We start from the raw sequence: 15792 nt of genomic DNA, 5'->3' as shown, positions 1-15792 counted from the left end.
CCAATGCTTTCCCTACTGTTGCACTCTCTGGAGTAGGAATAGTAATTTTTACCCTTACCCTATCCAACGCTTTCCCTACTGTTGCACTCACTGAAGTGGGAATAGTAATTTTTATCCCTACGCTATTCAACGCTTTCCCTACTGTTGCACTCTCTGGAGTAGGAATAGTAATTTTTATCCCTACGTTATCCAACGCATTCCCTACTGTTGCACTCACTGGAGTGGGAATAGTAATTTTTACCCCTACGCTATCCAACACTTTCCCTACTGTTGCACTCTCTGGAGTGGGAATAGTTATTTTTGCCCCTACGCTATCCAATGGTTTCCCTACTGTTGCGCTCTCTGAAGTGGGAATAGTAATTTTTACCCCTAAGCTATCCAACGCTTTCACTACTGTTGCTCTCTCTGGAGTGGTAATAGTAATTTTTACACTCTCACTCTCCAACACTTGCCCTACTGTTGCACTCTCTGGAGTTGGAATCGTAATTTTTACCCCTACGCTATCCAACGCTTTCCCTACTGTTGCACTCACTGGAGTGGGAATAGTAATTTTTACCCCTACGCTATCCAACGCTTTCCCTACTGTTGTGCTCACTGGAGTGGGAATAGTAATTTTTACCCCTACGCTATCCAACGCTTTCCCTACTATTGCGCTCTCTGGAGTGGAAATAGCAATTTTTACCCCTACGCTATCCAACGCTTTCCCTACTGTTGCACTCTCCGGAGTGGGAATAGTAAATTTAACCCTCTTGCTATACTGCGGTAAAAATACTGTATATGTTTTGTTAATAATATATATATATATATATATATATATATATATATATATATATATATATATATATATATATATATTTATATATATATATATGTTTTAAAATAAAAAATAAAACATTTTTAAGTTACATTAATTATTTATTAATTTTAAGTTTATTTAAGTATTTTAAGTATGTTTAAATTAATTATATTTATTATTATATTAGTTTTAAATTACTTTTAAGATATTTAAAAAATTCGATATTCGGACTGTCTATATTTTTTCCTATCGATATTTTGGAGTCAATATTTTTGTACTTACCTGTTTGTAGATAGGAAGTTGATATTCTGGTATTCGATATTTATACCTCGATATTTTGGCAAGTCGATATTTTGACTGTCGATATTCTGTCAGTGATCCGATATAACAAACCACTCGCCCATAGTTACAAATCTACGGTCCACCAGACCAGGGACATTGGTGAAGTGCACGCTGGACTCATGGGAATTAACAGACTCGAATACTAGAAATCTGATTGCTGAGGCCACAGACTTCTGTTTCAAGGAAAATACAGTCCCAGCAGATTCCAAGGTAAACATATGGGAGGCGTAGAAGATGGTCATGAAGAGACAGCTCATTACACAAGACTGGGAAAAAGAGAGATAAAGACAAAGAGAGTAGGGAGCTGGATTCCAAATTCACACAATGCGAAGTGGAATATGAGTACTCTCCATTACTGGATTAGCACACAAAATCGAGGTGATAAGGGAGGACCAGAGAAACAATGCTGAGCAAGAGGCTATGGCTCAATATAGGGTGAAGTAGGGCAGGCTATATAAGGTGGGTGATAAGGGAGGGAACCTGCCTAGCTAAACAAGCATTTGCAATGCAATCAGTCTCGCATTTGTGAAAGTTAAGAGCTCTTAGTGTTAAAAATGAAAACGTTTTTCACTTGTTTTTTGTATGCAGTGGAGTGATGATATTTGCATAGCGCTATTGCCATTCGTATACCTTTGCGGCGCTGGAGAACCAGAAAGTGGGAAATAGGTTATGAGGGAGGGGAGGCCTGAGTAATATGCTGAATACTCATAGGGAATTCAAGATTAAGTAAAGCATGTGAAATTTAAGTAGGAACAACATGGTTACCTTAATGTTTTTACACTTATTATTCAGAAATCAAGGAGAGTTTTTGCTTGATAAGTTAAGGACATGACGACAGGGTAGGGACCCGTTATAATCTCGTTTTAATCTCCATTGCTATATCCTTCTGAAAATGTAAGCAGTATGGGTTACAAAATACCAAATCCCTGAACACAGAGCTGTGGTACACATTTGATCAATTAAATAAGGAAAACAGCTGATACAATGCTGTTCAAAGAAAGACTAAATGAAAACTAAAGTAGCGCTTCACTGACAAATTCTGTAAACTGGCACTAATGTGTGTGGTTGTGACTAAAACCAATCTGTCCACTTTGCAACCACTCTGTCTGGCTTTATATAGTTCTTTATTAATTTTTCATATGTTAAACCTTTTTTTCTCTCCGTCCTGAGGATGCACTTGGGAATAGAACAATTTCTGAAAAAAACAACATTTGCAGCCAAAGTGTTTTGTTCTTTTGTGGATACATTTCACAGGGGAACAAATAAAGGAAAGGGTAGGTGCCCTCAGGTCCGGGACCCTGGGTTGGCATCAATTGAACTCCTCCTAAAAGAAAAGGAGAAATCTGTAAATTTTTTGGCTCTTCGTTACCCTTGAACAGGCCTGTTCACTCCAAGATCTTGCCATCCTCCCGACCGCAAATGACTACAGCGATGCCCGGCAACCTGAGATCTGCTACAGCATCAAGCCCATGTTGACCGCCAATGCAAAGGTTCAATAACGATCTTTGCAGTACAGCAATTACTGTCTGCGGCGCCCTGCCTGCTCTTCGCACTGCAGCGACAACCATCAATGGCGCTCTTACCTGCTTCTCGCAGCCTCCTCCACCGTGAACAGAACTGTTCACGCTGGGCTACAGAAGGTAACTATTTTCAGCTGGAGTAACCTGGCCCTTGTATCCGGCCCACGCGCCATCATGGTCAGCCTGAAATTGTGACTTTCAACCGGTCTCGCACAATACATTACTGTAAGTGGCTCTTTGTGCTTTTAGGCGCTATACTTATAGTACCGTTTTGTACAATCTGCAGCATATTTAAGAGTCTTTTCTGCAAATTCACAACTAAGGTATTGCAGTAGTCCAGTTTGGACAGCAGGAGGACAGATACCATGGTTTTCTGCAACTCCTGCGGGAAAAATGGAAAGATTTTCCTTAGACGTTTCAGAGTGAAGAAGGAGGAGGATGTAATGGCATTAATATGGCTTTAAAATGAAAGTTTGCTATCGAAAAAGATCCCAAGGTAACTTTTGTTATTGGAGTGGGTAGATTACCTAGTTCCTGTGGCCACCAGCTTGGGAACCAAAACTAGGTATTCCATCCTAAAGGTAGAACCTCGGTTATGCTCGACTTCAGTTTTATACAATTTTTGCTCATCCAACTGCTGTTCTGTTGCATGCAGTTATGGAACCTAATAGCGGTATCCTAAGGATAACTATCCACTGACACCAGGATCTGGGTGTTGTTGGCATAGGGTACCACTGAAAATCCAGAAGATTTAATGATCCGTGGTAGAGGGTCAACGTAAAGGTTGAAATGAGTAGGACTTTAAGATAAGCCCTGCAGCAAACCACATGGTAAAGAAAATGGGGATAATGTGATTTCGTCCAAAACGACAAATTGCTCACGTGCAAAGAAAAAAGATTTAAAAGAGCAAGGGTCACTCCTCTAATTCCAATAGAGTAAAGGCAGTCTATAGGCGGGTCATGGCTGACCATGTGAAATGCCGCCGAGAGGTCTAATAGGATCAAGGCAGCATTATCTCCTTTGTCAAGCGTCTGCTATCTTCTGACACAGTAATCAAGGCCAGTTTGGTACTGTGTTCACTTCTAAAGCGGAACTGAGTCGGGTCCAGGAGGTGGTTGTTGTTTATAAAGGTTATAAGTTCCTGATTAATAGCCTTCTCTGCCACCTTAGCCAGGAAAGGTAGGTGTGAAATTAGCATGTAATTGTTAGGATCTGAAACATCCAGGTTTGGTTTCTTGAGGAGGGGCAGAACTGAGGCTTTGTTCCAGGTCTAAAGAAAATAACCAGCTCTGAACATTGAATTAAAGATGTTAGTTAGATAAGTCGATACAATTTGTGGAATCATATGCATGATATTTGGGGGTCAAAGTTCCAGAGGGGAGCTGAAAGAATATTACCGAGTAGGTCCTAGACCTGATCCACAGTCAATGAGGAGAGGGAGGATAGAATCATGGGGATATGAGCCGATTGGAGGGCCTTAGTAGATCCCAAGGTTAAATCAGTAGAGGCCAAGTCTCTAGTTAACAAACAAGGAGGTTGCTTGTTGTTGGCAGAGAAGATGTTATATGCATCTTTCACCTTAGCTTGGAAGGAAGAAGATAGCAAATTGCAGAAGGCTGGGTTGACTATATTGTTTTTATTGTCGGCGGGCTTGGTTAATTATTTTATATTAGCAAACAATTCTTTTGAGGAGTATTTTGATGTTTCGATTTTGTGAGTGAAAATAGCAGGCTTTTTTCTGATAGATCAGTTTCTTATATGCTCGGATGGTGGTTTTATAGATTTCCCTTTCCTGCTGTTATTATTAATTTTCCACCTTCTTTCTTTCTTGCAGCAAAGCTATTTTTATAATCTGAGGGGCATATCAGCAAGAACCTCGTTAAAATTATCGCCGTTTTAGCGGCAGTTTCCGGCCACTAAAACGGGGATAATTTTAACGAGGTTCTTGCTAATATGCCCCTGAGTTTCTCTGAGAAACATGGTTTGGAGTAGTGGCTCTATGGCATTTACACACTTTTACTGGCACTAATTGATTCAAACCACCTTCTAACCACCGATGGTAATTGGTGGTGGCAGTGTCCAAATCTTTTGAACAGGAGGGCAGGGTGCTCACTAGTGCTGAGCTAAGCATGTCAAGGTCTAGCTAATGCCCTGGACAAGTTGCTATGTTTGATTGGAGTGGATTAGTATTAGTGGCTTTGATCACCGCTACCACTTCGAATATGATTGCTAAGTGGTCAGACTAAATAAACGGAAGAGATGTGGTAGGATGAAGAAAGGGGTTATCTGAAAAGATGCCATTCAGTAAATGGCACGCTTGATGAGTAGGGCCCTTAACCAACTGAGGTAAACCTAGACAGGCCACCATGTCCAGAAAATATACAGTCTTTATGCAAACTTTTCTCTAAATGGAGATTAAGGTATCCAAGAACTGTGATAATTTTCCATTAGTTGACTGAAGGCTTGAGCGGAGGCCGCTCTAGACCCTGGAGGACGATAAATAAGTAGGCCATTGAAGGAGGCATTTTTATTTAATTCAATTTTAAATGATAGTGCTTCACATTTAAAGAAGGAAGAAGAGCAAAGAAGGTAGTTTTGAAATGGTTGTGGTAAATAACTGCTAGACCTCCACCTCTTTTCATACTAAAATCATGCCTAAAGAAAGGAAAACCTGTCGCGAATTGCTGAGACCAGGTTCAAAAACAAAAATGGACAAAAAATGGCTTGGGTTGCAAAGGTTTGCAAAGTAAGTGCTAGCAAGTAGAGCAAACCAGACATGCGACACAAGAGGCAGCACCTAACAGCGTTCAATATTCTTTATCTCATTTGAAGATATAATATATAAAAGCAAGCCTCCCTAAAATTAGGTTATTTTGGTGAGTACATAATTGGTCTATTGCTTTGTTAACATTTTTGTTTCTCACAAACATATTTGTATACTCTTTCTTACTCGTTATAATCCAGAACAATGGCGACCAGGTTGCTGAAGTTGATGACTTTTCCAAGTCGGTCCAAAGACCAGGTGCCTACTCCACAGTCCAATATTTCCAGTTTACTAAAGGGGTAGATTGTGCGCCCACGCAACGCTAGAAGGATTGCCTATAACAGAAAGTAGTCACTGTGAGGGAGGCAGCAAAAATGATTTGATTTGTATGAAACAAATTTGCTTGAACAGCTATTATTGCAAGGGCAAAGAATTGGATTAGTTCTAGGATGCCTCTATTTGGTACACCCCTAAAATGGCCGAACAATGGAGACCTCTTATGGCCGAGCTGACTCATTGCACCCATCATATTCCTCAAGTGTCAACGAAGACTGGCAAACAGTGTATCTTTCTCAGCTGTATAACCAATGAAACTTCCATTCCCAGCACTCTATACCACAATAATATAGAGAACTAAAACATGCTATCGATCAGAAATACCAATCTCTGCTTGATCAGTTACAAATTCTCACATACTCTAAAATTAAACAATCTGCCAAAAGTACCTCGAAATTAGATTAGTTAAAAAAAAGTTTAATGAAAAACTACTGACTGTCAACAGGTGACTAGTCCAAACTGAACTCTGGCCCAAACGAATGACTAAAGACTGACCAATGACACAGGCTCATTGATCAGTTTGGTGTATTGTTACATGAATTGTCTGCGCAAGAGGGCAACCTTACCCAGTTTGAAAAACATAGGCACAGCTTGTGATTTGTCCAGTGTTAACACCCTTTTTAGGTCTGGCTAGAGACTTCCCTTATTTCCCAAGCTTATAACATTAAAGCAAAATGCAAAGGGGGACAATAGAACAGCCACCCTCAGCCATTGCTTTTCATCTCAGAACACTCCCTAAATGTGGTTTGTCCGACAAGAAAGCTATCTTAATTAGAATGAACCAACTGAAGTAGACATTAAGGAGAAACGTAACAATATTCTAATAGCATTTTTTACTTACAAGATTTGCAATGTCTTGATTTCGCAATTGGATATCCCATATGTAGAGCTCTTTTCCCAACATATAGCGCTCATCACGGATGGTCATCAGTAACGGGTTCAGGAACACTGGAGGTGCATCTTCCAAGGAGATTTCTGGGTTGGCCAGCACAAACTTAAACAAGAGCACAGCAGGGTGAAGGTTTTCAAAACAAGAGCTAAAAATCAGACCCTAAAACTATCAGGCTTTGCTTCTTCATCCAGGGACAGGGCTTTTTTAGCAGGTGAAATCATAGATAGCGCACCATTAATGGCGTAATTAGACCCTGGCATGCTACCTGCCAGCTCGACAAGTCAGAGAGGCTCGGACCTCCAGTCCCCTGGCAGAGGATCGACCCACTATATCAGGAGATCCTTGCACTTGTCTGGTGGTTGATTCGAGGTCTTCAGACCAACTGCCTTTTAAGCTAATTCAAAATTAGGCCTTCATTTTTAATAAATGGTTACAACTGTGGAATTGATAGTATGGCCCTTTAGTACTTATTGGAGGCATAATATTTGTACTTAATAAGTGTGAATACTTGTTCCGATTGCTACCAGGCAAGTATTTACAATTGTTATTATTATGTAATCCATCTGGAAGTACAAAAGTACAAAAAAGCTATACATATATATATATATATGGAAGCCCGGTTGTAAAATCAACATTTTAATCTGACCGCGGAATGATGAACTAGAAACAGGGGGGCATTTTACCAACAAGTAGCGATAGTTATCGCTAAATAGGCTTAGCAACAATATTTTTATCGCTGTCTATCGCTGGATATGTTAGCGGAGAAAACATGCTATTAGCAACGTTTTTCTCCATTGTGCTAAAATATCTAGCGATAGCGGCAAAATGCGTGAATATCGCTGAGAATTCAGCGATATTCACGCATTAGCGACGAAATGCTCTTAGCCATGTTATCCACCTCCCATTGGATAACATGGCTAAGAACTGGTCTGGGCAGGTGTTAGTATTTGGAGATATTCGCGCTTAGCGCGAATATATCTAACACTACGCCTGCCTTGCTAATAGGCGATAGCGACATTAGCGACTGCTTTCAGTCGCTAATTGGTTGGGTACGCCCACTTTGCATGTCATTAGCGATAAACATCGTTGACATGCAAAGTGGGCCCCAAACCGATCGCTATCACCTAAAAGCTGTCGCTAACATCAGTTAGCGACAGCTTGCTAATAGGGCGATAGAATTATCGCTGCTTAATGGCCGAAAACGGCCGCTAAATCGGCGATAATTGCCTATCGCCCCCCTTGGTAATATGCCCCTGTGTTGTAACGGAAGGATGTGTATTCGGTTTGGCTGGAAGAAGTGCAATCAAGTCAGCTATCTTTGCAGTTGGATCCCCTAGAGCTTCACATGTATGTGCTTAATTTTAAGCTCCATCAGCCACATGCATCAAGCTAAAACCGGTCGCAAATGGGCAGATACTCAGAATCTGCCCCTTTGCGACCAAAAATCGCAATTTAAGGAATCTCTAAATTGAGATTCCTTAAATTGCGATTGCATTTAAGGAATCCCAAATTGAGATGCCTTAAATGCAATGCATCAAAGTAAAAAAATTAGCGATTTCGCTAATAGGAGTAGCAAATTACCATTAAGTTGAACTTCATGGTAATTTGCCAAAAACTTTGAAAAATGCACTTTGTGCATTTTTCAAAGTTTCATGTTGCGCACCCACATGCCCTTAGGGTATGTGGGTGCGCAACATATGTGCACAGATCAATTTCAGGGGTGCAACAGGGTGTCATTTTGACACCCTGGCATCCTTGAAATTGCATTCTCAATTTGTGATTCTCTAATTGAGATTCGCAAATTGAGAATGTCTTCCCATTCATTCCTATGGGCCTCAGGGCCCATAGGAATGAATGGGGAGGTATTCCTTAATTGCGATTCGCAAATTGCGAGTCGCAATTAAGGAATGTTTAGAAATCGCAATTTTTTAAGCAATTTCTACATGCATGTGGTTTTGTGATTCCTTATTTGCGATTCCTTATTTTTCGCAAATAAGGATTCGCAAAAACAAATGTTGATGCATGTGCCCCCATGTCTTTAAATACGCCTTCCACTACTGCACAGGTCGCTGAGTAGCACTGCTTTATGCCCACTGCAAACTGCACCAATTCATTTTTATTCAACAATCTTTAAGATTCTGGATGGCATTTCTGCACCAGTTTCAGCCTCTGGAATGGGGAATAATATGCAAGACCTCTAATTACTGGTTCAAACACCAGAGGTTTTTCCTGATTCCAGGGATTTTTCTGCATACATTTTTCAAATGTTCTGAGTGGGTGGAAAGTGTCTGAGGAGCTAAGATGGGTCAAGAGATCAATCCTGAGAGTCAAAGGGTGAGAGAGTCAGAGGGTGCATGATGTAACCTCCGCTACCCCTGAATTTTTGGTGACTTGACATACATTCAACACAGACAATCCGACTCCACTGACTGCTGTCCCATGTCCCAAAAGTGTTTCTCCCATGAAGTTCCTCTTACTTATTTGTATGTGCAGTTCTCTATTACCCCAACTTTAGGGCTTCAATATACACATTCTTGTATAAGTGAACAGAATAAATATATAGTTTTATTTCTGCCTATAGTGCTTCAAGCACTCCTGGTTGTCTTTTGAATCCCATTTAAGATTGTAGAGTATCTTAGGGGTCTATTACAATGGTGGGCCGCACGGGACCGACCTCCAAATTTGCGGCGGTCCCGCCATGCAACTTAGGATGCGCCTGCCACACTGCCAGACGCATCCTCGACATTAGCATTGCAGCGGGCGGTGCTGGGAGCACCACCATAGCAATGTAAATGCCCATGTTGTGCATTGACATGCACACCTTGACAGGCACCATGTGGTGCCTGCCACCTTGTGCTTGGCAATGATGGGGTACCATGGGTACCCCCCAGTGCAGCCACCCAGACCCCCCACCCTCCGGGGGCCGGCAATGGGCCCCTGTGGAGATTTCCTGCATGCCTTTCCATGGCGGAGTCTCCACCATGGAAAGGCATGCTTCCTAATATGGATGACGGTGCCTGCAAGCCCGCCACCCCATTGAGTCCCTTGAGTCCCTTTTCCACCTGACCGGTGGAAAAGCGGGAGACGGTCTTCCCGTCCGCCGCGGTGCCCCCCCACCATACTAATATGGCTGGGTGAACCAGGAACATTTGGCAGGGTGAATGCCACCGCCGGCCCAGCGGTGGCGATCCACCAGATATCATAATGGGCCCCTTACTTCATTGTGCGTTCTTCCTACATATTACGTCTCCTCTGTATGAACAATGTCCCATAAAATACACTCCAGTCCTAATTTTGAGAAAGTTGTTTCATTCCAGTTAATATCATTATTATGGTAATTGGGCTGCCACAATTATCAAACATGACAATTCTGCACATTTGGGGCCGGATTACGAGTTTGGCGGTCCATAGGACCGCCAATCCTGCAGTGAAGGTGTGGTGGCAGTCGGGGATCACTGCACAAAAGGTCCATCCACCGTATTACGACTACAACGGTTGTCCATGCAGTGCAGCAACGGTCTTAGCCGCTCCCATTGCAGTACCTTCTATATAGGCACTGCAATGGGACTGCCATGCTTCCTGCCAGACAACGAGGAAACTCGTAATCTGACAGGCGGCAATCGACTTTGGCAGTCTGGGAGTGGGCGTTGGAATGGCGGCCCGTTCCCAGACTGCCAAAGTAATAATCAGGCCTGTGGCTTTAAATTGGGAATGACATACAGAAACAGAGTTTACATGTTTTTCATTCACATTTAAAGGTATGTTATTAACACCTACTATTTGTTGATTTTGCTTATTAAATTTATTCAAGTAAATTTCTTGAAACGGTAGTGCTATTTCTCTAATAAAAAAATATTAGCAATTTGAATTGAACATTTTATTACATAAATTACTGGTGCTTCTCCAGGGTATGTAAGGGAGTAACTAATATTAGGAAATTATAGGCATAGTCGACACAAATATTAAACACTTTGAGCCTTTAGAAGAAGTAGGTACTGCCATTTTTAAGAAAGCATTTGGGCTAGAAAGTTAATCTTATTTGCATCTTGGTGGTGATTTGGTGATGGGTCAGGTGTACAATAAGTTAGCTTAACATACTGAATCTAGAGTGGCAATGGCTGGGAAGCTGCTGTCAGGCTAATGCAAATTCACCTCTAGCAGTGTCATGCAGTAAAAAGGTAATTTTCTACAAGTTACTTTCCCTAAATACTCTTTGAATATCTACCTTCACCATTGAACTGTATTTAAAAAAACGTTTTACCTACTGGTTGAATCATTTTTTTAGTGGTTTCAAAGAAGAAATATTTTAATTTGTACTCTATTTTTTTCATAGGCACTCAGATCATTTCACAGAAAAAATAGCTTTTGTGTGCTTATCACAATGGGGAAATGGTAACATTATACTTCATGTCCCACTTTTAAACACCACCCAATCTACCTTGTGGGCTACAAGGCCTACCTAGGAGTGATGTGTTATTATTTAAAAGAAAGGATTTTCCCTTGTCAAAAGGGTTATTCTGACAGGTCAGGCTACAGGTTTACACTGCAGCAGTCAGGTTTCAATTGTAGGCCTGAAACCATGTTTTCCTGTATCACAGTAGTGATGGCACAATAAATGCTGCAGTTCACATGTGACATTTAACTTTCCATGTCATGTGTTGTTTTTACCACACGTACAATTGTCTCATAGTAGAGTAAAATATGTCATTCATGGATTAGTTAATTGCTGCTTGCTTTAGGGGGTCAGAGCACATACACTGGGCATTCTACAGAAGTGCAGAAGTGTGCAGTCTTAAAACCGGCAATAAAATGCAGCAGAAAAGCAGGCTGACCATGCACAAAAGGTCTTTTTCATCACATATGTGCCTTCCATTAATTCCGAAATGCTGCGTGTACGTGCCCTGATTAGTGGGTCAATATATCACTGAAAGTATACTTGCATAACCATGATGCAACCAGAGATGTGACGCCAAAGGGAGGTATGCTAAAGATGTGGGTGTACTGTTTGGTCTCTTACTCTTTTAGGTCCATGTCCCTTCCCCTTCAGCTTTTGACCATCCCTGATATGTTCTCATTTATAAAGACAGAGACACAGTGTGGGGAGTGAGGCAAGTTGTAATAAGAAATCTTTAGATAACATTTGCAGAAAGTAGAAAGAAATGGTTGGCAACGAATGGGGTTAAATCGATAGACAGGTCGCTCATATAATGGAATATAAACTAAACAGTACTCTTGCTTGGTTTTAAAATGCTCTGCAGAGATGAGAATCCTTTAACTTACATTTATGGACCAGACTAAATGCATGTTTCATCAAACTTTATAACATTAGTTTAATGATCTTCCTTGGCAATATTAAGTCAAAAGATTAATCAAATTTATAAAACCTTTTGGAAATTCTCAAGAAAAATAAAGAGAATTTAAATGGTCCAAAGTACTTTCTCTCTGCTAATGTGAATGATGGGGCTTTTGGTTTTCCAAACATTAGAAGATATTAAGCTGCTTACAGTTTGAGGACATCACATTTGTGGAAGTGTACACCTGATTTAACTAAAACTAATTTGACTAAAGTGGTTTAAATTGAGCAATTGGGTGTTCATCACATTCCAATGGATTTCTTGTTGACAAATTTGCAGTGTTATCCCTATTACGGTGAAACACAGTTAACATGTGGTGAGAGTATTTTGGAGAGCAACAGGATGTATTCCTTTTTCAGAAGAATGCTTCAATTTAGAAGAATTAGGTAATTAAAGAAGATAATTAGGCATTTAAAGTGGGCTATGAGACCCCCTACTGTTTGCTTACCATTGTATTAGAACAACAGTGCACAAGAGAATGCCCCACTGTCCCGTTGAATGCCTTAGCTGAGAGCCACTGGCTCAATTGGTAGCCTCAGAGAGAAAAAAATCTAGGGGTTTACCCTGATAATCCCACTGAACCTGGGCAGAAATTACTAGACTTTAGCGCCAGGATCCCAGCAACGTAGTAACAGCGTATGCACTTCTATTTTTACAAATTCCTGATGAGGCCCAAACGAGAAAGGTTTGAAATGTGTCGACATAGTGGTTGGAGGAGTCTTCAAAATTGGAATTTGCTTTAAACTTGTTTTAGGGGGGGCGTGGCCAAGATGGCGGCCTAAGCAGACGTCGGACCGCGAGGCTCCCAGGCCCTGAACCCCATATGCCCACTTTTTCATAGCCTGCAGATCCCCGGCGATCCTGGTCTCGACTGCCATTGACCAAGAGCTTTATGTGACCTGTCTCCTGTCCAGCTTGGGACGCCGGCTCCCTTGAGAGCCGCCGCAGCCGTAACACGGGACCCTCCCGTGGGCAGCCGTGAGCAGCTGAGGCCGGAGGACCTGATGCGGAGCCCCATCGGTGAGGCCCCGGGACGATCCCACAGCGAGACAGAGGCGGCCAGTGCCTGACATCGAGACCCATCGCGGGTCGGTAAGCCCCGTCACCGATGACCACGGGGGACGTGAGGGAGCAGAGGCCGGCAAGCGAGACGCGGCGTGCTGCGAGAATCGAGGTCTCGGCTCGGGCCTTCACGGAACGCTGGTCTGCAGCCCAGAGAATCCTGTAGTGCCGCCGAGTCCGGCCTAGAGGGGCTCCCAACAAACGACGAACCTGGTGAGGAGTGGCTGTTCCCGGCGGCGAGAGCAGTGGAGAGGGGCGTGCCGACCGGGTCATAGCTGCTCAGAGGCGTGGCCAAACTTTAGCTCCCGGCTTTAGGCCCTACTTCTGGAGACGGCCAGCTGGAGCTCCGCGCTTGGAACGAACCCCTGGAAGGAACCCGTGCCTGTTGGTAGCCCGGTGTATTCTCGACGTGTCTGAGGTGAGGAGAAGTGTGCACTGCCCGGGGCCCCGCGACGGAGCACTGCCCGACAGGCCCTAGCACGAGGCCTAGGCGGCTATTCTGTACTGCAATTGCCCTGCTGGGCCCTTCAACACTGGCCAAGATCTGCGGCGCGGCCTGCTCTCCCCTGCGGTTCCCCGGGTGGGCGTCTGACGGAACAGCGGGTGCCTGCGCGCTGGACACACTTGGCAGCCCACTTGACCCCCTGTGACTGAGCACTGCCCGACAGGCCCTAGCACGAGGCCTAGGCGGCCATTCTGCACTGCTACCGCCCTGCTGGGCCCTTCAACACTGGCCAAGATCTGCGGTGCGGCCTGCTCTCCCCTGCGGTACTCCGGGGGGGCATCTGACGGACCATCAGGGGCCTGCGCGCTGGACACACCTGGCAGCCCACCTGACCCCCTGCCTTTTGGCCCACATCGGCGACGCTACAGGTGCGACGTGGGTCCGGGGTACACCCGCCCGGGAGGAGGAGCGCGGGGGAATCGTCCTCGGGGGGTCCACCGCCCGGCTCTCGACCTCCAACTTTAGCCTTGACGGCGCTTTCCACGCCGGACACACCACAGCGCTCGTCGGTGGCAATAATCAAGCGGTGACATGGCCAACTCGAACCGCAGACGAGGCCGCACCATTACTGACCTGCTGGTCAAACATACCCCTAAGGGAGACACATCGCAGAATCCACCCTCTCCGGCGAGCGCAACCAATCTGGGCACGGACGATGGTGGGGGCCCCCATCACGAAAGCCTTTCTGGAATCCCTGTTCTGCACTCTGCGGGATGACTTCAACACCCGGAAACAGGAACTGCCGGGGGAGCAGCGCGAACTACGCACAGACATTGATGGCCTGGGTGAGCGGGTCGTATGAACAACACAAGGTCTTGACTCATCAACCAGCAAGGCTAAGTCAGATATCAGGAAGAAACAACACTAGTACCAGTACTGGAATTACCTTACAAACTTTTTTGGTGACCCCTATATGAATGAAACATAACAAGTCCGTTTTTTTCTAACGTCACTAGTTTATTTATTTTTTTAGTTCACTAGTCACTCTTAGCTTTTTAATTTTTAAGAGAACTTTTTTTTAAAGGTGCATATAACAACGTACAAAAGAACAATCAATTTATGAAAACAAATATTCACTTTACATATTTACAACACATCCACCCCACACTATTGACTAGTCACAATCACTCAACATTCACACATGCAAAAAATATAAACAAAAAAAACAAAAAAACAATACAAAATGGCCCTTTGCCAAAGAACAAATGTTTCAACGTACAATTTATGTACCCTACTTAATATTGGGTGAGCGGGTGGCCTCGGTGGAGGAGGCGGACGTGGCCCGAGGCGAGGACATAGCACTACTACAGCAGGAGGTCATCCGCCTCTGGGAGCAGCAGGTGGACATCCAGGCCCATGCAGACGACCTCGAGAACCGCTCCCGTGTCACTGGTTATCTACAGGAACTCTTCCGGGAGATTCTGGGGGAGCCAACTGACTTTGTCATCCGCATTGACCGGGCTCATAGAGTAGGCTTGCCAAAACGCGCACCTGCCCCACCGCCGGATATTCTCGCCTATCTCCCAGACTTTCCTTTGAAGGAGCGGATCCTGCAGGGGGCCCGTCAAAAACAACACCTCCACTTCCAAGGTGCCTCTGTGGCCCTCTTCCATGACCTCTCGGCCATCACCCTCCAGAAGCGGAAGTCCTTCCGGACCGTCACGGCCTTCCTGAGAGATAATGGGGTGCCCTACTCTTGGGGTCACCCTTTCCAAATCATCTTCAAATGGAAGGGGGTGCTGCATCAACTTCGCTCCCTCAATGACACATGTGCTGTCCTGGGCCTTGACGTAGCAGAAGTTGATCAGACGGAGAAGTCCTCCCCACAACAGTCGCAGGATGGGCCCTCGCAGCGGTCCCTCAGTGGATGTCAAACAGAGCGGAGACGTCATCGCACCAAGGCGGACCTTAAACCTGACCCGATGACCGTGGCCCAAGAAAAGACAGCAGCCATACAGGAGGTGGTCAAGGACACCACTGCCCCATCCTGAGACACTCCAACTTGGGGATTTGCCTGCATTGCTATTATCCTCAGAGGGCGGGGGAAGGGGCAGGGGGGCCATCGGGGTCGCTACTGCCACATACTCCCTCACGTTTTGACTCTACAGGCCTGGACTCGGTTCTGACAGGCCTGGGACTATGGTTTGTTCTACAGGTTCTCTGGTTGGGGCGGGGGGGGAGAGAGTGGAGGGATGGGATGGAGTGGGCTTGGTTGGGGTTC

At 44.3% G+C, this 15792-nt stretch overlaps 1 protein-coding gene across 1 annotated transcript in view; it reads right to left on the bottom strand.

Moving 5' to 3' along the window:
• LOC147683215 (uncharacterized) overlaps window positions 1-15792 on the bottom strand; it is a 273042-nt gene that overhangs the window by 185244 nt on the left and 72006 nt on the right. The window contains exons 3-4 of the mRNA XM_086943700.1: window positions 6600-6752; window positions 5609-5757 (exon numbers count right to left, since the gene is read on the bottom strand). Of these exons, the coding sequence (XP_086799826.1) occupies window positions 5609-5757; window positions 6600-6752 (302 nt within the window). The remainder of the gene's footprint in view (window positions 1-5608; window positions 5758-6599; window positions 6753-15792) is intronic.

This window comes from Lissotriton vulgaris, chromosome 11 (genome assembly GCF_964263255.1).
Source record: "Lissotriton vulgaris chromosome 11, aLisVul1.2, whole genome shotgun sequence".
In the NCBI taxonomy this organism is placed as follows: domain Eukaryota; kingdom Metazoa; phylum Chordata; class Amphibia; order Caudata; family Salamandridae; genus Lissotriton; species Lissotriton vulgaris.
Note: the sequence above shows the minus strand (reverse complement) of the source record. Positions and strands in the feature narration are given on the sequence as shown.